Source organism: Myripristis murdjan, chromosome 9 (assembly GCF_902150065.1).
Source record: "Myripristis murdjan chromosome 9, fMyrMur1.1, whole genome shotgun sequence".
NCBI lineage: Eukaryota > Metazoa > Chordata > Actinopteri > Holocentriformes > Holocentridae > Myripristis > Myripristis murdjan.
The window spans coordinates 9306695-9330305 of record NC_043988.1 but is presented as its reverse complement, the minus strand read 5'-3'; the positions used below and the strand labels follow the sequence as shown (position 1 = coordinate 9330305).

At 44.0% G+C, this 23611-nt stretch overlaps 1 protein-coding gene across 1 annotated transcript; it reads right to left on the bottom strand.

Annotated features, from left to right (window-relative positions):
* Positions 1-8: 8 nt before the first annotated feature.
* bicdl1 (BICD family like cargo adaptor 1) lies at positions 9-22949 on the bottom strand. The gene is made up of 10 exons (XM_030061165.1): positions 22086-22949; positions 20734-20949; positions 13399-13515; positions 11064-11210; positions 8938-9117; positions 8353-8571; positions 7989-8132; positions 6603-6733; positions 6228-6348; positions 9-4414 (listed from the first exon to the last, which is right to left on the bottom strand). Exons 1-10 carry the CDS (start codon positions 22476-22478, stop codon positions 4241-4243), a joined length of 1842 nt encoding a protein of 613 aa, XP_029917025.1. The 5' UTR covers positions 22479-22949; the 3' UTR covers positions 9-4240.
* Positions 22950-23611: the final 662 nt, after the last annotated feature.

The window sequence follows — 23611 nt, the reverse complement described above, 5'->3', positions numbered from 1 at the left end:
AATAATAGTCACAATCTGTTTCTCTTTTTATTTTTCACACAGTCATCCCTCACTATCATCAGTTAAGTGTCAGGAAGCAAAATCTAAACCCCCTGACCTAAAAGCTCTCCACACATTTCAGATAACAATAAATGTTGGGTTTTTTTGACGCAAACAGGGCAGGAGAAACGGACTTCACACACATACACACTCCTGGGTGGAGGAACCACTACATTCATTGCCATTCATTGCAGCCATTCCCCTGGAAATGGATATAAACAATCTCAGTACTGATTTTCCCCATAATGAAAAATAATTTGCTAAGAATATAAAACCACTCCTAAGTTATTACAGAAATATTCACCTTTATGAAATCATCTTAGGCATAGAAAACTCCACCTTGCCATGTCATGTACAATTATTACTTAGAGTAAGGATGCATATTGAGAATGGGAGAATAACACGGACACACAGAGAACCGATCATTTTAAATAAACTTGATTGCTGCGATACACAATTCACTTAGGAGCCAGGGATTTTTCTTCAAGTGTCGGGGTCAAAACTTGTCCAGATTGATCAGCGTCACAGTGAGCCATCTGCAGCGCGCATTAGACTCAGATGGCCGAGGCAGGTGTGTATAGGGACGGGGTGAGGGGGGTGACCTAGAATTATCTAATCGCCCCAAACCCATGCTGTGACTTCATTTGTCTGAGCTTCTCACTGATGTTCATTTAATTTGCTTGTGGATGCTAACGCAGATGGTGACATTATACACTGTAAATGCACTCATTTTGCAGAAAAAAACGTCGGCTGTGCCCCTATTCCCTGCCATTATTTTATTCTTTGCAGAAGATTCACATTTCAGCATCAGGATAAGTCTGCAGTGTTTCCGACATTTCTGATTGTGAGGACGACAGGAAGAAAAGTGTCTCGATATCTGGGCCAAGTCAGGGGAGACAAATAGATTGTGAAGAATTTATTGTACAAAAATTCCCCAAATTGCTCAGAAAATTGCATGATAAATATTTTGAATAGCTTCTTTAGGTATTCTGTAACTAAAACAGTGCTTTTAGTCAGCGGTGAATGGAAGCACTCATCCAGAGCACAATGAACCCACCAGAAGCACTAAATTCCAAACAACATGATTCGAGCAGTAGAGACGAGCAGCACAGAACACACTCAATGGCGCGTCTGTGTGTCACTGCCACACACTCGGCCGGATGTTCGCCACAAGAAGACACAGGAGACGGTTTTAAGAAATGTTTTCAAATGGAAGATGGATCAGTACAGTCTACAGTGTTACACTGGGGCGACATGTTGAACAGCACATAATAATAGTGACATGACACAAAGTAATTCAAACATACAGTGTGTGGACGGAACAAAATGATTGCCAGTGTGTTTCTCCAACATAAAGACGTGGCATGAGTATCGACAAATTACAATCTGGTTATGGCAAGAGCAGTTGGACTCATTTAATCCAACCATGTTGCAGGCAATAGTAGTTTCTCCTCACCCGTCCGTTTAGGTGGAACCACTTAGTCCCATGCTACAAACACAGGGATGTCAGGTTTCACTTTTTATCAGCATTTCTACACACCCTCCAATTAGTTCTTGTTGAGGTATAACTGTTTCCTGCTTTCTTTCCCCTGCAAATTTGTGTTTCTGAACACACTGCAGAAATACTTCCCAACACCTCCCAGACATGAGCGGCTGCAGCTATGGAGGGGCTGTCACAGGACTGGATCGGGTGATGAATTCCAAGCCTGTTTAGTGCACACTCTTGGATTAGACTGTCTCGAGGCAGAACTGAGATTCATGAGCGCTCCGGTGGACTTTCTGCTAAATTACCCAGCGTAATAGAGAATAATTTCGATGAAAGCCAGAAAAGCTTATGAATCTCAAGCCGGCTCTACTGCATGCCACACCTGAACAGACAAATAAACATCGGTGAGGAGTCATAACATCCATTATAACTCGCCAACAGCGCTCCTGCACAGTTATGACACACATGGAGGGGAAAAATGAATCTACAAACAACAAATGTACATATTTCTTTCCTAAAAAAAACAGTAGATTTTCATTCAAAAGGTATGCATTTTTTATAAATATATCGATTTCATCCAAACCTATTCAACTCTTTATAAAAATCATTCTTTGGGTTGATCCTTCCCGACAACCAGCTGAGATGACAAGAAGACATCTGCATAGGTTTGCACAGGTGCTTTAGACATGAGTTCAGACACAGACAGAAATCAGGCACTGCTGTGCCACACCACATCATTCACGCTCAAGAGAGTTCAAGTCAACACACACTGGTTTACCGATGGAGTCACAGATATGTCTAGCCTAAACGGAAGCCCGGCAGCTAGGAAATCAAAGTGCCCATGAAGATTCAAAGCAATGAGAATGGAGGTAGACCTTTTCTATTAGAGTTTGCCGTTAACTAATGCAGCTCAATTGTTGATCACTGGAGAAAAAACTGAATCACTGTACATCAACTCCCTTTTAAGGAGCTGAAACTCAACAGGTTACTGTTATAGGACTGATTGTAGGATAATGTGAAGGACTTTTGATTTGCCCGTGTGCCCTGGAGAATTGGTGAGCATTTCATCTCCTCCTCCTCCTGCTCAAGCTGATGTAAACAATTTTTCACAATTTGGTCAGCTAGGAAGATGATTGACATCATGAGGACAATGTTGGACGGTGCCTCTCGCTCCAAAACATTTTGTGTTAAATGTTGATTATGACATGAACTGTAGAAAAACACACCAACCTGGACAGACACTACCACTAACCTCAGCCACCCAGAGGTTTATTCAGATGTCAGAGATCAACATGAAGCCCAGTTACAATTCACCACAGACCTGAGATAGACGCAACGAAAAGTCAAAGAGGCTGTTTTTTTAAATACATTCACTCAATTAAATGGTCCCTTTCACCTGCTCAAGCTTCATTCAGTGTAACAGTAAATGCTGAATGAGTCCTGCACATTAAAGAGTGAGTCAGCAGTAGCAGACAACATCTGCTGCACTGCTCTCTGCAGGGTTGACACACTCAGGCACTCCTGGCCACGCCCACTCAGTGATGTCACAGCAGGTACTTCTTCTTCTTTTTAGTACACTGGGGGCTGGCAGCCAAATCAGAAGCATTGACGTCATGCAGTCATGAAAAATGCCAGTTGTGACATCACTGAGTGGTTGTGTCCTGAAGTGCAACATGCCCCCTAGAGGGCAGTGCAGCAGCAGTTTTCTACCTGATGCGATTTAGTGCTGACTCACTTTTAACACTAGTGTCACTACTGTTGAGAAAAACTCACAAGTGAAATGTTTATGTTCTCTACCCCCCCCTGTAACTAAAAGTTTGGTTTATGTACTGAGTGAGTGCAAAGACCCTTGGGCCATTAAAACTTGTTAAACCTCCAGTGTTGAATAAAAAAATGCATGAATGTGAGTGAAAAAATGCATTCATGAATTCATTCCTGATCCTCTTCACTCTTTGTCCAGCAACACTGATATGTGTGCAAGAGTGATAATCAGTGGAAAATACATTTGCCAGTCAGTGCTATGGTATGGTGCTGATAAATCCAGCTCAGCTGACTGGGACCGAGGCCTCATGGTGAGCATTCCCTGAACAAATGAATAAACCTGAGAGATCAGATGTGGGTTAGCTGTAGCAGCACTGCTCCCTACCCAGAGAATGGTCATTATTCTGCTCTGCTCCACAGTATTCTGACTTAGAGAACCTGACCCGCTATCTTTAGCTTTTCCCATGAACCCGCTGAGTCTAATACAGCCACCAGTCTATCCCCAGACTCCTTGGCCTGATAAGTGTGATGCATACAGTACACAGTTTGCACACAGTGTTCCCTCTCTATGGAGTTGGCAGTGGGGTAGTAGAGATGGTAGTAGGCACTACAAGGGAACCTTCCTCTTTAGAGGTAAACTTTGTGACCCTGTTCATGCGAGCCCAATAGATTTCAATGAGAGGGACTGAAGCCAAAACCTCTGGGGATGACATTCTCTTATACTTCTAACACTCTTTGTTGTTATTCACCAATATCTGTAGGGAGAGGAGCGATGGGACAGATAAAGTGCAAAATGAACCCCCCAAACCTCAGTAGCCCCTCCTGTCTGTAAGCATGTGCCTCTGCCCATCTTTGGCTGTGTTGTTACCCCTGTACTGTGTTTGCACTGTCTCCCTCTCCCTCGCCTCGTCTGTCTCTGTCTGTCTGGTGTGTTCACAGCCAGTCCACTGGGGCTCAGTTCTTTTTGAAGAAAGAGAAGAGCCTCTTGTCCCGGTCAGAGATGCGGTGGGCACGTCTGGACGACTGACCGTGGGCCCCCGATGAACCTGACAGGGAGTATGGGGCAGAGCGCCACTCATCCTGGTGCTTGTCCATCAGCTGCTGGTCAATCACTCTGTGCATATCATCCTGAAAGAGGGAGCACAGGAAAGAGAAGTGAAGGAGAGAATGACAGGAGAGACAGATGGAGAGCGTATCTGGAGCAGGAGGAATACACCAAGTTTTTGAGAGACTGACTCAGTCGTCAGCTTACCCATTAAATGATCAAAACAGACACCAAAGTAATCTGTTGTCCCCCAGTAGATAATTTATTCCAGTGCTCAATGTTGAGTGATAGTGAGCAACTAATATGACTAGCATTATCTCACAGAAAAGGAGGAAATAACTTGTAGAAGCTCTGCAGCTACAAGCTCAATAATCTAGCGAGGTGGCCCTGTCAGCCAGCTCTGTGCAGGACGTAAAATTAACCAAACATTTGAGGTAAAAATAATTCACTTTGTTGCATTACCAGGCACTACTTGAACTACTTGAAGATGGTGGGCAATCAGCAGTGCGGCAAACTCTCTTTGAAGAGCAGCAGCTACCTAGTATTCAAGAAGGTGCTACAATATGCAGATGACATTATACCCTTACGTACATATGCAAATATTAGCAAAGGGAAAAGGCTATATTGTGTATCTTAGAGTCTAGGATCATCAACCCTGACAGTTTTGGAGTCAATTAACTTTTTTTTTGAATGGTCAGAAAATGTTACTAGATTTACTGCAAGATACTGTTGAGAAATAAAGTTGCCACAGGAGTGTTAAAGTCTCCAGATGAAGTGACAACAGTGGTGAGGGGAAACGGTACAACTAAAAATCACTGAGCTGCAAACCAGTACTTGGTTACTCACCTGAAATTCCCAAAGATAAGCCTGACTACATTATATTGCATTAATGATATTTCATGTTTAAAATGTAGGAATCTACGAGCCATATTACACTAAGAGACACTAGCAACAGTGCTGGAACATATAATCTACTGGAGATACACTTAACAGGTAAGCCCAACATTGGGCCAATCTCCCCAAAAGGTGGTGTACTCCCCTACAGGAGAAACAGGAGCATGGATAGAAGAGACAAAAGGTGATCTTTCATGGAGACGGTGGAGTGAATGGATCTCGCTGGTGGCTAATGCTTTCAGATAGACAGGCAGCAGGAATGGGCATTTCTCCTGACTCAGCTAACCGTGGCATGGAATGGCTCAGCATGGCGCAGTCGAGTTAGTGCAGGGGTGAAAGGGTGGGATGGTACACCTCGGCTCACCTCTAAGGCAGGAGGGGGGTACCACAGGGAAGAAAGGGTGGTACGGAAGCTGAGAAAGGCCACTAGATCAGAAACCACAAGAGCCACACAGTAAAGAGCCCTGAGGAGGCAAACTGTAGGCGGGGAAAGAGAGAGGAAAGAGCTGCTAGTTACAGATGAGGGAGGGAGGGGAGGGGACACACACTCTCTCACACACACACAAACACACAACACACAACACACACACACACACTGAGTCCTCCAGCTACAAATGTAATATATTCCTTTGGCGACACCCACCACAGCAAACCGATTAACATTCAGCTGCATTTTTTCACTTTGTGTCTTTCAGGAGTAAAATGAGCGGCTCAGTGTATATGTGCATATTTTAAAACTGTTAAAGCAGGGAAACACTGGTCAGTGGTTAAAGCAAAGGGATGGAAGAAGAAAAACTACTCGAGCAATTATTGTCAGTTCATTTAAATACAACTCATGATTTAATGAACATGAATCCTGCTATACATTAGTCTGCCTGATTGATGAAGCTAAATCTACATTAGCTATACCCGACCACCTTTACAAAAAGCTTACAAAATGCTTAACAAATGACTATCAGGTTCTTACTGTTACAACATGTGAACCTGTGACATCTGACCCACCTGCCAGGCCTCCAGCTGCTGTGAGAGGTTGAGCTTCTGCTGGATGGCGTCCAGGAGCTGGCTGTTCAGAGACATGATGTCTATCTTACACTTTGCCAGCTCCATTTCCACTGCTTTCTTCCTGCATGACAACCAGACAGACTGATAAGTGACGCCCTGTGAGCGTGAAGGCCTTTATTTCAAACTGGTTAGTAACTCCCTTACGTGATGGTGCATGTAAACTCATAACTGTGTCATTGTATCGATGAACAACGTTTTGTAGCATGCTTTATTTGTGCTTTCTACAAAACTGAAATTGCAGTGAACTGATAACATTCTTGCATGCACTGGGAATTTTGTATTCATCTTATGCTGAGTATCTTTCTGTGGTCCTACTTGGCTATGGCGTCGTCTCTGTCTCGTATCGCACTCTGGAGCTGCTCGCTGGGCTCTCGGACTTCAGTCATCGCCCTCATCCTCTCATTCTCCTCCCGGGCAGAGCACATCTCTACAGAGAGCAGCGCCATCTACAGGACACACCAGGGAATGAAGACACGGGGAGGCGCATCGCACACACAGTCCTCATAAATTCAAGATCACATCCAGTGTTTCCTGGCTGAATAACCTTGAACTGGGAAGTATTTAGATGTAAGACTAAAGTTTAGCCTTTCCAGGGCTGCTGAAGTGATTTTGCGTGATCTGTAACATAAAGGCAGCGTCTGTGGCATCAGCTCAACTAAATGTTATCCTTAAACACCCTCCAGTGCAATGGTATTCATCCAAGCAAACGGGATTTGATCTTGAATTAATCAAGACTTGTGCTTGATGTGTCTTGTTACATATTCAAGTTTAAATTATTTCGAGCCCAAAATCACTTTTTGCCGTCTCTAAGGGCTTTACAGGCCCACAAGTTTACAACACAGTTATTATATTTTTGTATTTTTTTGTTTGTTTGTTTGTTTGTTTGTTTGTTTGTTTTGTTGTTGTTTTCAGTTCAGTTTAGTTTTAGTTAGTTTCCAGAGCAGGTTTACTCATTTCAGTTTAGCTTTTATTTTATTATTAAAAATGTTAAGTTTTAGTTTTGTGTTTATTAGTTTCAGTTTTAGTTTCAATTTTTTGTTTTTGTGTTGTTGTTGTTGTTGTTGTTTTAATTACAGTAAGGGTTTGTCAGGGTCAAGATTTAAGGAGTTGAGAATAGGTATTATAAAACAAACACAACACTTTAAAAGGCAATTGACTCACAGTCATGTAGACGTCTCTGTCTCAATAAACATCAGCACCAATGCCTCCTCATACTTTCTGTATTACTAAATTTAAAAAATTAAAATGGCATTTTCTTAATGCTTCATTTTGTTTTTATTCACTTTTGTCAGCACACAGTAACATTTCAGTTAGCTTTTGTTTTTGTTCCAAAGTCTAGTTTTCATTTTTATTTCAGTTGACTAAAATGTTTTTTTAACACCTAGTTTTAGTTTTTAGTTTCATTTTAGGATGACACCTCCTGACTTAATCCTTGTAGCAGGCAAGAGAAAAACTCCCCAAAAAACCAAGGGTGGAACAGGGAGAAATGGAAGAAATCTTGAGAGGGATCACAGAGAGAGGAGTAGGTGCCGACCCAGTGGGCAAATTACCAGAGCAGAAACAGTCAGATTACAAAAGAAAACATTCAAAATAAAGACAAAAAACCTCTCTACTTTTTAATCTCTTTATCCTTCACTTGATCTCTGTTGGTATCTGTTGGTGTCGTACGTGTATGTGTGTGTGTGTGTGTGTGTGTCGTACCTGATTGTGTAGTTGTAGCATCTCCTGTTCATTGCTGCGTGTTTTGTCCTGCTCGGTCTCGTAGAGCTCTCTGACTTCCCTCAGCTCCTCTCCCAGCTTTCTCACCTGCTCCTCCAGAGCCTCCTCATCACTACGCCGGGAACCCTGCAACACACACCATATCGCATCACACACTCTCTTACGTTCCCTAAAATTGTCACAACCTTAAGCTTATTATTCAGTATCTCTAAACAAGCCCGTGTAGCGTCCAGCCTGTAAAAGTGTTACCATTCTGGCAACAAAACACTGAAGTAGCATAAAATTCTTTAAATTTGCAGTCGTGTGTAGTCAAAGCTCTGTTGACTGGTACTGTGACATTGGGTACCGTGGACTCGTTGCAATCCAGCAGGTTCTGTGTTAGCCTCCGCAGCTCCAGCAGGCTGGTGTGGAGGCTTCCAGTAGGCACATCCTTGGCTGAGGACGTCTCCGAGGACTCGTCCATGGAAGAGTCGGTGGAAAGCGCCGAATCTGTGACGTCATTTCCCCGCAGATGAGAGCAGAGCGATCGAACCTCACAGTAGGCCTCCCACAGCTGGAGACGCAGCTGCACATGGACAGGGAGATGAATGTTAACCTCTGTGTGTGTGTGCGTGTGTGTGTGTGTGTGTGTGCGTGCGTGCGTGCCTGTCTGTCTGTCTCCATCCTAGGCAAAACTGGTTTTCAGATATGTTTAAATACCAGATGGTTGATTAAATGAGACCTAGGAAGTTTAGAAAATCACAGCAAAGTATCTGAAAGTGATTTTGGTGTATTTTCCTGTGACTGACCCCTTAACTAGCACCATGTTAACTGTCTTGACGTGTTAAACTCCACCCATCTAGTGCTCAAAGCAGGTTAAAATCAACTCTACCTGGTGTGCACAATCATATGCAGTCATACTACAGCGAGAGCACCCAGGGTGTCTGTTTACCTGCTCCCTCTCCTGCTCCTGCTCCTCCTGCTCCATGCTCTGCTCTATCTCACACAGCAGGCTGGAGGGGTGGGGGGTGAGGCCCTGCAGGCTGTGCTCTTCCGACAGCTCCTCCAGGCGGGCACTCAGCTGCCTGTGGGACACCTGAACCTCCTGAAGCTCCAGCTGGCTCTGCCGCAGCTAGAAACACAGAACAGACTGGGACTTAAAGGTGAAAAATGGCAAGAACACAGTAAATCTGTGGAGGTTAATAGGGTTGTTGATCAATACTAATGACTCAGTGGTTATTTTTCCAGGTGCTGGAGATTTCTGGCTCTCAAAGCTCACTTTCTGACCCATGCTCTGCTTTGGAACAAAACCTCTAAATGTAACTTTATTATCTGTTTCAAGAATGGGTCACCGTGTAGCAAATCTGAAACAACCTCCTCTCAGTCATCTCCACGGACTCCCCTTTCTGGTGCCTTTTTGAAAGGCCCAGGAGCAAGAGAAACTTCAGATAGTCTGGACCATTTGTCCAGGTGGGTGAAGTTCTGGGTGCTGAGTGGGAAAAGAGCAGGGGAGAAGAAGGATCACACCTTGATCCTGCTACGAAGAAATGCTCAAAGGCACAGCCTGTGGCAACTGAATAGAATCGACTGGCCAGAGATTCAATTCAGTGAGATTCAGCTGCTGCAGAGATCCTGGCAGAGAGACAAGCTGGTCTTGAGTTTCTTTCCCCTGACAATGTCCCTCCTCCTTGTAAAGCACATGTCCTGTTACCGGGCAACCAAGAAATGCCAAGAGTTAGCTTGCACCAAACTCTACACTGTGGATTTGTCCAAGACTGCCCTCCACATCCTCATCAGCTGCATCCAAGACCAACAGAGCATCCAGAACTGAACCGAGCTGCCAAAGCCGCCGATTTGTAGGTCTGAGTGAACATTACTGAGGTCAGACTTATTCCATCTGTGATGAGCCAGTCTCTGGTCACATATCTTACTCTCCCACCATTTTTACATCAAGTGATGCTCCAGCAGAGGTTGACCAGTGTGCTATCTCCAACCCAGTCCACTATAAATCACATTTAACTGTTTTAACCACCTGTGTATATTCTGCTCTATAATAAATTTACATTGCCTGAGAAAAGTTTTTTTTATCTTTTGTGTGTATTAAGGTTCTTTAATACAAAGGTCACTAAAGGTCCCACAAATTAGAAGGTGGTGAATGTCTGTTTGGCAATATGTATTGCCAAACTTATATTCACTACAACTCTAAACTGTACCAGAGAAGTTACTGCAATTTCTTGGTCACTGAAAGAGGTCAATAGAAGTCATTGATTACTTCAAACCCCCTAAAAAAGGTCAACACAGAACATCTTAGAAGTTTCTTGTGATGATGTCTTGTGATGGCTTTGTGAGTCGACAGAAAGTCCCCTCTGAAATGTCTCAAACTTGATGCCCTCAGGAGTTGTTGTGCTCTCACTGAGTTTATATCCACTAACTCACTGGAATTTATAATGCTAATGACTCGGTTTTTAGAGTTGTTCGTTTTGAATTTCTTTGGTGTTTAAGCGTGGATTATTATGATGCTGACTTGTAAATCAAATAGTGCAGACATCACTTCCTTGCACCTTCTGTTGATGCAATCTGAGCTTCTGTAGGTGGCGCTCTCTTCTTTCTCTGTTGTGCCTATCACTGCTCATGCTAACTACACAGATCTTATATTTATACCAACAATCCTCTGCTCCTGCTTAGGAAATGTAAAGCACACCCCTCCTGTGTACCACAGGATTTTCCCTGTGAAAGACATACCAGACAGCAGGTACTAAGAAAACCAAATGAAAAAGTTTTTCATGAACTGAATAGAGTGACTGTTGTGCTATCTCAGGCAGCCATACAGAGTGGCAAAATGGGTATTTACTTATATGAAAATGTTAAAGGTTATTACGTCAATGACTAAATGCCGAGTTCAAACACCTGTCAGAGTTGCTTCAGGAAAGATTTGGAGGTTAGTGCGCTTTACATTAAAAAAAAAAATGCCCTGTTGCTACCTCCAGATGTAGTACCTGCCCTCACAGATATGAGCTCTGAAGTTGGACACAACATGAAGCCCTTCTTTTCGGTTTTCGGTCACTGGTGGTAACTAACCTGCAGGTCCTTCTCATGGCACTGCTTCTCCAGCACCAGCGTCCGCTCCCTCAGGTCGTCCACTGTGTTCTGCAGCAGCTCGTTCTCTACTAACATGGCATGAACCCGACGCTCCAGCTCCATCTTCCTCTCCGACAACATCTTAATCTGACATGGAAGACCACAGGTTAGACACCCCACCGTGGGAAATAGGCATAAAGAGGAGAGAATGAGGATTGTTTTGACTTTCTGGTCGATACGGGACAGACAGGCGGCTATGGACCTAATTAAAAGCTAATTTTCTGAACTTCTTGTTTTCTTGACTCCGAGGCAATAAACCTCAAGCTGAGCTCTTACACAAGATTAAAAAGTACTCCCTCTGGCCCAAAGAATGTTTGTTGCCTAGCACAGGCGTAGGCGTTAGTTACCACCCTATTCTACAGGAATGTCTTGGTGATATGTTAGTGTCTCCACTAAACTTGATATTGGCTTACTCCCTCTGATGGCCTGAGCTGAAACTAGCGCTGCAGTACTCCAATCCATTTCCTGTCGTGGGAAAGACATTTCTCTGTGTCTTTCTTTGCAGCCGCCCAAGCAGCTCTCCCCATTAAACAAACATAAGATCCTGTTCATTTTTATCCGCCTGCTTTTGACCTACATCTGGTAACCTACTTCACTGTGCAGGAGCGCAACGTCATGTGCGGCTAAATGGCTTTTACTACCATATGTATATCTATATAGCCAGGTTTGGCACAGCCCTCAGATAGTTTTGGTTGCTATGAGCATGTCTGCCTGACAAAGATAGGGGTAAAAGCCGTTAGTCATCAGTGCTTGTCATATTAAGGCAAGACGTTGGAACGGTGGGAGCACCCAGACATTGCAGCATTTGAGCTAAATATAGAGCCGAAGCTTTTTCTCCCAATTATAGCACAGGCTCTGCAGTCAGGGTGTTTTCTCCCCAGCTTTGAAAAGAAGCCAGGGGTACATCTGAATTGTTTACACTGTTATGTACGAGTACGATCTCAACTTATCTGGCTGATATCATACATAAACACACAGCTGGCTCACTGACATCACAACACATCTCATGCTCTCTCTCTCTCAAAAAAAAAAAAAAAAAAAAAAAAAAAAGCATGTTTTTGATTGTCAATCTCAGGAAACAGGGATTGCTTAAGAGTTAAGCGGAAAATGTTATTACCTACATATGGTAGATCTTATACATAATTAAATATAATTTTATACATACTTACAAGCTATAAATAACTATAAATATTCATATTCTAATTATTAATTTGCAGCAATGCAATTATTTGATCAATAGAGATGTTGATTAATTGATATATAAACTACTTTTTTTTGTCTCATATTCCCTTTAATTTTGCTTGACAGTGCTCATCTCAATCCACTGCTCTAATCCACTGTTGTCATCAGTGGATTACAGATGACATTCTTTAACATACGAAGACCCAAACCACTTTGGGCTACATCAAATGTGCTCTCGATTTCAGGTATATCAGGTCCAAGGATTCAACAATTAATCCAAATAATAGATTCAACAATCCATCCTGTGAAATAATACTTTCCCTGAAATCAATTTTGAAAAAAAAAGAGGGGAAGTGTAACACCACTGCCAAGGCAAAAATCAATGCGGTGCAATCAGTGCAATCCTTGTTTCGATATATTACAGTAAGCCACATGCAGCATGCAGTCTGACCAATAGACAGTGTTAGGTAACCACTCACTTCCAGCCCTTGCTGCTCCAACCAAGAGGAGGAATTCATTTGAGAGGAGGAGGAAAAGGAGAGGAGAGAGAAAGATGAGGGAGAAGATGATAGAGACTGAGCAATCTGTGAGGAAGGAAAATCCTTGGAAGAGGAGTAGCATTCCTCAATTTCAGAAATATGGTAGAAAACACAGCTCTCTGAAATGTGTGACAGTGTTAGTTGAGAGCATTTTTTCCCTTTAGTGGATTTTTTTTCTCACTAATTAGCACAGGAGCCGTCAGCCTCTAGCATTGGCTGCTGTGGAGATCTGCTGTCACCCCCGGCGTTCAGGCTCTCCTCTCAGCACCGATAATTGCAAACAGGCTAAATGACTTCTTGAGCAGAAGGACCCTCAGTACAGAAGAAATCAATAGGTAACTCTACTTTTCTGTGTTGCAACTTGTAGGCTAGAGTTTGATGGCTGACTGCACATGGGCTCTTGCAGGAACATGTGCACTAAAAAGTACCAATCAATGAATCATCAGTCAAACTGTCAATAAATCGTCCAGCCAGTCAGTCAATCAGGTAATCAATCAACCATAGGCCTACTTTCAGTCATACATAAAGCAGAGACCATATTCATAGTAGCTCACCTCAGCCTGTAGACTCTCTAGTCGTGTCATGTGCTGGCGTGTAGAAACACTCTTCTCCCTGAAGTCGTCCCGTAATGAATGGACCTGAGTGGACAGCTGCCTCTCCACCTCCGCAGCCTGGATGGATGGAGATGGAGAGAGGGAGACAGAGAGAGAGAGAGAGAGAGAGAGAGAGAGAGAGAGAGAGAGAGAGAGAGAGAGAGCAAAAACAGCTCAAGTTAGTTAGTGTTTGATGTGTGGCTGTTCCCTGCTCTGTTTCATTAGAAAGGTCCTACAGACTCACTTTTATCAGTCTGTGTTACTTTCCTTTAAAATATTGAAGTGACTTTTTTGAGTCTGATGAAAAATATACTCCTCCTTACAGACACAAACACACACACATCCACACAAACATGCACACACGTGTTGACACATTGACATTCTCTCTGTGACTGACACAGTGTTAATTGTGAGTGAGTCAATGCCTCCCCACTCTGTTCTTGTAAATGGTGCATTTGATAACTGTTCCTGTGAAAGCACACTTTTAGCCAAATGCCGTGGCCTTAATTTATTTCTTTTAAAGCTGAAATAGCCCGTTTTTCAGTTTTTGTAAACCCATCCAGTGCAGCCGCCTTAGCTTATTGGACGGATGGGATCAGGCCACACGGAGTCCAGCCGAACCTCATTTGCATAAAGCTGCACTCAGGAAGCTGCCATTCACATTATCATCACTGCCATGGCAACAGTAAAATCCTGTGAAGCGCTCACTTACTACAGCCCACTGAGGAGACAGAGATGATAATAAAGATGTCCGACACTGGAGGCTACGAAAGCAGCTGATTTGTACATTGGGTGCAGATTCTGTTTTTATAACCATGAAGAATCAGAGCAGGCCACAGATCACATCACATTGCATTTTATAATCATATCCTAGTTCAAAAATAACAATTTTAGTTTATCATTTTGACCACTAGAGGCTAGGAGCAATTCACACTATGTTTTAAACCCAGTTACTATGCATCACCCTGAGGTATACAGACCCAGGTTTGCCTCTAGGTGGCACTGTGATGTTTGTATGGTCTCAGCACACACTGCTGCATCGTCTTCAGAAACTAGATGTGAGGAGGCTCAATAGCTGGTCACTTGCTCAGTTTGACTCACTTTTGTCCTTTGGTAACACGGGCTGTAGGCTTCGCTGTGCTGGGAGTCTCTGAAAAGGACAAGCTGCCAGAACTGCTCTGCTTCAGCTCCACCATGAGGAGAAACACCACAAGAACGGGCCTGCTATGTTATGTTTGTGACTGTGTTAGGAGCATCATTATCATAGCTGGGTTTCAAATGTAAGTGAGTGAGTGGTGCCAAGACTGACAGAAGGGGAGATTCAAGAAAGTTCTATGCAAGAATACATGCCGAAAAGTGTAAATATTTTGCTGAGGTGAAATATCACATATAAGAAGGCACGTTACAGTAGGAGGAACACTTACAGTACTGTCAGTCAATTAGTTAGTAAACCACCCACTGCTCTCCTTCAGCTCTACCCAATTACTCATCTCCATTCTGAACATGCATTCACTGCTCCAGAAACATGTTGAAATCACAACATTAAAAAAAAAATTAGGTACAAATCATGATTTTTTTGGGATGATTTTTATACGGCATGCTGACCATGACTTGATACTTTGTCCTTATTTTGGACTTTTTTTTTTTTTTTTTTTTTAGCTTTTTCAATTCAATTGATAATGCAACAGATGTCTGTGTGACCTGCTCAAACAAACATTGACTTCCAGGTCTCTAGCGTAGCATCATGGGCATCAAGCCTATCATCACTGGAATTAAAAACTCAAAGAAAAAAACACTGAGATTCATGCTGCACCTCCACACTTAATCAAAAAAGTCTGGAAGGACTTAGGCTTTAACAATTTGGAAGGTAAAGATGAGTTAAACATGGGCACTGCTCTACACAAACTAAGCCACAGAAAAGTCAAGTATCGTGGTAATAGAAACCAACATGTGAGCCCATATTGCCCATATTAGGATAAGATTACTCAGGAAGAAACACCGCATGTTTTTTTTGTTTTGTTGGGCAGTTTCAATTGTCAGACCCACAATAAATGTTAAAAGCTCAAATGAGATCAAGATGTATTCAGAAGTATGATTGAGCTATTTTCCATAATCCAGTGTAAAAAAAGAAATGTTAAATTGAATCACAATAATTACAGATTCACAATACATATCAAATCAGCAATCAAGTATCATGAAATCATATTGAATCAGGGGATTTCCTGCCAGTGGTTAAATCTTCTTCAGCCAAATTATTAAACAACATGAAAAACTATATTTGAGTCTCTACGGCTTGATGCATATAGACTGGAACACTGAATCTCTTCTCTGTATATCCATCAGACCTGTGACAAATAGTAGCTGCAAACATTCCTATAGTCACAAAAAATACACTGAAGTGACTGATGCAGTATACATTTTCTGACCCATCACCCCTGTCTGGTACTCACAGCAAATTCAACAGAAACTAAGACTAATTGCTACAACATTTCATCCCAGGTCTGAGGTCTACAGCATTACTTTGTCAAAGTATTGTCTGCTAATGACGCTGAGCCACTGGGCCTTCAGCTACAGTCACCAGATGTGCTTTTCATTTTTTAGTAGGCCAGAATGACACTCCACCAAGCAGTTAATCGCTGCATTTAGCAGAAAAACCACATAACTCCTGTTTTCATAATATTCATGTTTTTACTTGAACTGGAGGTTTAGCGGGACCATTATACTGTCGGCAGAGTAAATTTCAGGACCAGGGGGCCAATGACGCCCATTCAAAACACACTAGAATTTCCAACATGCACTGCTGTTAGTCTGAAAATATGGCCTGTTTTCTAAATTTGTCAAATGTGACCTTTTTTTAAAAAAGGCGATGGCTTTTCTTCTAATAGCAGCTTGATATTTTCTGCTTTGCATGGGATACTGATGTAAAATCAACGGAGGTCAATGCAGAGGCAGGTCACAGCTGTGACCTGCCTCTGTGCGTGACATTTAACCTAGTGGCCCACTGTGCTGACAGATTGAGATCAAGAGGGAAAAAAAGGAGAGCTGACTGCAGACTGCCAGATCTGCCGATATTCCTCTTAATCTGAGCATAAAGTCATCAGATCCCAGACCAAGCATTACCAACATGACTGCACACACAGGGGCAAATCAGACTGCAGCGGCAGAATCCAGGGCAGCAAAGTAGGGCTCAGTGAAGAGACATTTTCCCCTACAGTTTCTCTATTCTGACGTTCACCTTGGCTGGCCTGTTTACTTTCCAGAGGAGATCAGACACTTTAAAAGTGGAAGTCACTCTTGTTGATTCCATCACAAGCTTTGATTAAATTCTGTCTGCGGCTGCAGAACATTATGTAGCCGACATCAGGGGCTGGAGGTGCATCACAGGTCTTCTGTGTCGCAACCTAGCATCACGCTGACTGTACCCTTGCTTCGCGCAGTTCTGCAGAGAGCACATTCCCATGGTAACAACACATTTCGAGTTTCAATTCGCATGTCACTCTGGTCGTCATAGCAACCAGGGGGAGGTGGGATTGGTGGAGCTGTGACTTCTGGGCTCCACACTTCTGGTATTTTCCTTAGTCATTTTCATAAAGCACTGTCTAGACTCGGGGAGGATGGGCAACCCCACCTTGATGTGATTGCATAACAAATCCTTCGAGCGGGAGCAGGTGCCTGTCAAGACAGCTGTGCCCTGAAACCAGCAGCCACTATGGGCTGATTGGAGGCAGAATCAGGCATTATCTGCTCCAGTGACTGGATCTGGACTGAACCGATGGCTGGAGAGATTCTCAGGGACTGTTGTCAGCACTGGCTGGAGGTTGCCAAAGGAAGAAAGGGACAAAGTGATGTGCAGAGCAAAGAGTAAATGCGCTGGAATGAAGCAGAGCACCAAACAGGAAGCCATGTTTCTGCTGTTGTGTAATGTCTGAACACTTGAAATTTTACAGGCAAAACACATGAGCTGTTAAATGGTCAGGGTTGGTCAAATCACTCCCTCTCTATGGCCTCAAACAAACAGTTTTGATGAGTCACTGGAGGCCGGTGTGGATTTCTAATTAGGTAAATGCTGGCAGAAACTAGTAGGTTGAGGATAGAAATGACCATAAAGCATACAGACACTTATGCGGGAGTTAGTGTGGCCCTTCTCTTCTCTAAGCATGTGTGGTAATGTAATTAGAGAAATGTCCCCTCCCCGCTGTTTCACACTGATCAGATTAGGCTTCAGGAGATTGGCTGTCCTCACACCCCAAACTAGCACACACATCCTCAGCTCTATTCCTGGATCGATGTGTGACTGTTTTCTTTGTGTGTGTTTGAACTGCATGTAATGTGGCGTTTTTTCAGCAACTATTAGAAACTTAACTCATACATGTGCAAACACATACACACACACACACACACACACACACACTAAGCCTGGAATAACTGCAGGGGGTATTTGTGCCGGCCTAAGCCACTACGATGTGATGGCGAAGCTAGAGTGCAGCTTAACTGTTAGATCTTCTTCAGCCAAACATCGGGGTGGAGTTCCCCTCCATTATTAAATAAGTGCAGTATGGAGTAGAGTTGTTGTGGCTCCTGATTGAATGCATATGGCAAGGCTATTACAACGGATTATAGCCTAATCCCCTCAGCGCTGCATCTTACCCCACGACTTACATCACTTCCTGTGGAGTGCCCTGCCTTGTCAAGGTCATCCCTACTGCAGACAATTAGTGGAGTTTGTTAGGAAAACACTTCCTCCACAGGAGCCGTTATGAGGGTGTTGCACTGATTTTCTGAGTTTAATCTTTGGCTGAAATGTTTGCTTTGAAAACTGCCCTGTGAGCAGCCGCCAGTCATGGTGAAGATCTGACTCTTGCTGTGGTGTCGCAATGGCAGCCACAAACTGATTAGCACTTTTATCCGCTCCTCCTGTTTGTATGTTATTGTGAACCCAGGGGCTGTGAGCGTGACTGTGCTGTCAATTAACAGTCTGGTACTCAATACAAGTGTCTGTTGTCCAGCCACCATACTCTGAAATGTGATTTCCAGCAGGCATGCCAAAGGGCTACAATAACAACATAATCACTTGTTGGGCAGTGTGCCTCATACTGCTGTTAAAAAAAAACAGAGTAACAAGCAATGAAGATGTTGTAAGTGCAGTGAACATCAGTGTATGTACACCTGCACGCATATAGATCAACATGTTATATGTTAATCCATAATTCTGGAAGGACCTACACACAAGCAGCAGGGCTCATCTATTATCATATAAATATTTACATTTTTATAAGAGTGCTGCTGTTCAAAGGGGATAATGGGGAGAGACAGGGAGGATAGATGAAAAAGCGAGCCTCTAGTTGTATGTGACTACAGCAGGGTTTCCTCAAGGTACCTTACATTCCCTCTGTTCACTCACAGCTGTGTACATTCAGTGAGATCTATCATGGACCATTGCTTAGTGATGAGGAGGGTTAGAAAAGAAGAGAGAAAGAGGAAAGAGAGAGATAAGAGAGAGAGGGGAGAGCACTGTAGCTGACCTCATTTATTTTATTACCTAGCAGGTCTCTTTGTGCCTGCCCAATGCAGTGAATCATGAGATTTGGATCGATGCAAGCAATTAGGCCTCATGAATTTCACTGAGTCATAAAGACCACAAGACATGCTCTCCCCCAAAACATGATGCAGACCACTTTCACAGAAAATCCTCATAGATTCCCATACCCAGGCTCTGACTAAATCAAATGCAGTGCAATTATGCTAAGTGCTTGCTCTTGCTAGGATCCATAGCAACTGACCAGGCCAGGGCACAGCACAGCCCTTGATGACAGTGTGATGGTGGTGGTGGGGCGAGACGGGGCATGCGGTCCGCTTAATCTGATCAGAGATGGAGATGAGAGAGGGAGGGCAGGCCTGCAGGATGGGTGGCAGCCTGCAGCTGTGACAGAAGCAGAGCTGGGGGCTAAAAGCAGCCAAAGACAACCTTCCCTTCACTGGGCTGTGCCTGGCAGCAGATCACATCTTCTCCCAGGTTGACAGGCAGGCAGGTAGCACAAAAACACCGCAGACGTGTGTGAGCGTCTCCATGAACAGCACCGCTGACACTGTCACCAAAGCGCCTTAACAGGGCATGTCAATCTCCACATGGGAGGCTCCGGGCATTTCTGCAGCATGGGCTCACCACGCCCTGCCAGCCTACCTGGCAGCAGTCAACACTGTGATGTCTCTATTTGTAGGGTGAGCAGACCCCCACTGGGAGTGAGGGTGTTATAATAGGCTTAAAGGTGTTAGTATATCTCTGTGAAGTTCACAGTAGCATGACACAGCTGATGTTCTGCTCTTAGAAACCAAGCTCCCAGTGATAGAGAAGAGAGCTGCAAAGTGAGGAGAGTTGTGCTGCTTTTCAGCCATACAGTTCAACAAATAATTCTGACTGTGATTTCTTGTCATGTTTTGACAATGTGTTCCTCTTTTGGCATGGAATGAGGGGCTGTGGGGTTAGGTGGAGCTGCTTAGGGAGATTTAATCAGGCATAGCAACAATACTGGTGCTCTCAGCTCGATCAATCTGCATCTACTGTAGAACTGGATCAATCACAGTCGCCCCTGGCATGTACATCACATCAACCAGGAATATAGCCTAAACCCTAAAGTAACCTTCCAGCCCAGCTTTCTCTTCGACTATACCTGCTTTCATTTTATTTCACTGTCTGTCTGTTATTCACTCTTTTCCTCACTAAGTCTTCCCCATCCATCCATCTGTCAGTCTATCTATATATCTATCTATATATCTATCTATTATTTGTCAGACCCTTTCCACTGTGCCTGTCTAAACAGTTCCACCTTAATGACCTATCAATATGCAGAGTGGTATTGCATAAGTGTGCAGTCCAATCAATCTAAATTATTCAGCATGAGACCTGGAAGCTCCACTTTCCTTTTGATGAGTTAGCATAATTCAGGTGAAGTTATAGAGAGAGACAGGTTGAAGGAGGGCAGATCTCCCCAGAGGGATGATGGATCCTCACTTGGTTGAGCACCTTATGTCATGTCAGGCGGGCAGACTTGAACTGAGCCGAGCTGAGCTGAGTGGCCCTGAGGCCACAGTGGGGGGAGAGTCTCACATACACACCAGCATTGTCATGAGAAGGGTGGAAGGACCTTTAGAGCAGCATTTAGGCCATATGACACAAAAACTCTCCACTGAAGCTAATTCTAATTAAATTCTTCCATGCAGATAAGCTGGGCCTGCCTGAAGGACTGACGCACACACACGCACACACACGCACACACACACATGTACGTTGCTCCTTACTCTACTGAGTTGCTCCAGCAGCCTATGGTTCTGTTCAGAGAGCTCGCTGATGGCCTTGGTCTTGTCCCTGTCAGCCTCTCTCAGCTGGACCTGGTGACGCTCCAGCTCGCCCTGCAGCTGCTGGACATCTGTCTCCAGCTCGGCCACGCGACCCTCCCACTCCCCCTCCCTGCTTTCCAGACGCCGACGCAGCTCATGCTTCTCCTGCTCCAAGTGCTGCATGTGAACAAGGGCAGACAGAGTACCAGAAATAAAATCACTGAGGAAGCAACAATAAAGTTAGAGACTTATTTCCACTGTGGTGCTCATGATGTAAACACAACATGAAGTTGAACTGTTGAGCTGGATACAAAATATCCACAACTGAAACAAGTGACACCCACTTCTACAAAGAAAAAAGACTGATAGGCATCCTGAGTCTTAAATGCTGAAAATTACACTTTCACACATTAGATTTGCTATGGGGCTCTGGAAATTAACCCCTATCTCCGGGAGTGACAATTGAGAGAAACAGATGTTGCTCTCTAGTCTCTAGATGGCAGTGAAAGGTGGACAAATGTCCTGCACCACCAGAGGTTGCCAGAGTTTGGATGGGGGTCGTCATAATGGTTAAACCCATGGCTGAAGCAGCTGGCATCTAGTTGATCACTATTTTCATCTCTGGGTAAAGGCCTGGACGAAGGAAGGGATCAAAACTGACTAAATACAAGACTGCAAAACAACATCAGCTGCAGGTCACAACAAAATACTCTAGTAATAGTGATAGTAGAGCAACATAAATATGATTGAGAGTCTGATATGAGGAGACAGCTTATTTCTCTGAGCTGTAACGTGAAGCTGAATGTGGATCAAAGGGCTGATGAACAGATGTACAGTAGATACAGTAGGTGCTGGACAGCCAGAGGATTAGTCTTTGTGTTTTTTTTTCCTAGGCCACGTGTTGCCTTGTGTAGAGGATTTTAAATATTAGATGGACAAAAGCTCCAGTGGGGCCGTGTGCATGGTAAAGGCTTTCTGTAACACTTTGAGGACTCACTAACTGTTAGTTATATTGCCGAGATTATCTTGTCTCTTGGGAGACCTTGTGTATAATGTTCCCCTTGCTAATATTATAGTATCCTATGATAAAAATCAACTGGGAATCATAAGAGATGAAACCTACTTACTTCGATAGCTTTAATGTGTAAAAGTAGAATTTGATTTTGATCTTCATGAGTTTGTTTACATTTTGCTGGCCCGCATTTAGCAACTTGAGTTAGGCCTGATGAAAAATGTGGACAAACCACAAACAGGCCTAAGACAGAACTGAAACTACAGAAACATACAACCTCGGATTTATTTATTTTTTTTACCTCTAACTTCTCGTTGAGATCTTTGTTCATTTTCTCATATTGCTTGGTCAAGTCTTGGTTTCTCTCCAGCAGCGCTTTGCCGAGTTTAGCAGCTAAAACCAAGTCTTTTTCCTTTTGACGGAAGAGCGACAGCAAGTCTGCGTTTGGCCCCACCGCAGGCGCCTCTAGGTCCGACAACTCCTCCTCGTCGCCCCGCTCCCCGGTCAGCATGGCTAGTTCCTCCTCCAGGGCCATGCCGAGGCCTCCGGTGCCGGCGTGCAGCAGCGAGTGACCCTGGATCCCCCCCGGCTCCTGCACGGCGGCGGCGGGCCGGGGCTCCATGCAGTCGCTGTCCAGCTCCAGTGGTGCTGAAACCACGGCGGACGTCTGCAGGTCGAGGCAGAAAGCGGACATCGCCGCCCGGCGGAGAAAAAGCCAACAGATGAAAGCCGAGGGATTTTACACCGGCTGAACCCACCCTGAGACTGGGTTGGGCTGACCAGACCGGCTTGTAATCAGCGATCCATCCATCGATGCGGCTCCTCTCAATTCCAACCAGGATCCACCTGGAGTACAAACAGCTGTCTTTCCAGTTTCCTCACGTCTCCCTGCTCGAGGTTAACCTACCAGCCGCGGCTCTAGCTCTGATTGAATCCCAGCGAACAGCGCCTCCTCTGCAGCTCCCTGGCTGGCTGTGTATTATTAGAGACACAACACGTTATTATTATTATTTGTTTATCTCCGTGTTAACCGCCTTGACGAGCTCTCCGCAGCGGCTGGTCGGTCAGAGTCCATCGCGTTGCGGGGTCCCGGTCCCCCATAATGATCGGCCTGTTATACCGGAGGCATTTGCCAGCCAAACACACTATACAGTGAAGCGCGATCCCGGAGCGCTCCCCCGGCACCCGCCCCCTACCAGATGCGCGTGCCCGCCACGTTGGTGTCGTCAGCAGCAACCTGTTACAAACAGCCATCTTATTGGCTGAAAATGATAGCGCCATATTTTGGTGCCTCTCTCATCAGACATATGGGTGACATCCAGTGATGTAGTGAAACGGGGACATGAACCTCAAAATGCTGCATCAGATCAGCAGAGGTCAGCCAAGAGAAAACATTTCTTCAAGATTTAACACTTTTTTTATTATTACATTTACAACCTTGTATAAACCCTGTGTTTTTATATTTTAATGCAAAATCATTGGTGTTTTTTTAAATGTTTGTGTTAAGGGGTTTATTATCCACAGATGTGGAAATTTACCTCCAGCTTCACAAGTTGGTTAGAAGACATCACACAAAATCACAATACATGCAATAATAAAAGGCACAACGTGCACAGTAAAGTCAACAATGACGGACATGTGCTTATAAGTTATGCTTTATGTGGTGGCCTAAATAATCCGATAATTTGGTAAACAACCACTAATATCGACCTAAATCATCTATAGCCATATTTAGTGAATCAAATCTTAGTGGTATCTCAGTTAGGCTATCTATCTATCTATATCTGTCTCTGTCTGTCTGTCCGTCCATTTGACAGTAATGGGTTT

Coding starts and splice junctions, on each gene's coding strand:
- bicdl1 (XM_030061165.1), bottom strand. CDS start 22,478: ATGTCCGCTTTCTGCCTCGACCTGCAGACGTCCGCCGTGGTTTCAGCA. Junction 20,950..22,085: donor ATCTCAACGAGAAGTTAGAG/GTAAAAAAAATA, acceptor GTTCACATGCAG/CACTTGGAGCAGGAGAAGCA. Junction 13,516..20,733: donor TGCTGGAGCAACTCAGTAGA/GTAAGGAGCAAC, acceptor CCATCCATCCAG/GCTGCGGAGGTGGAGAGGCA.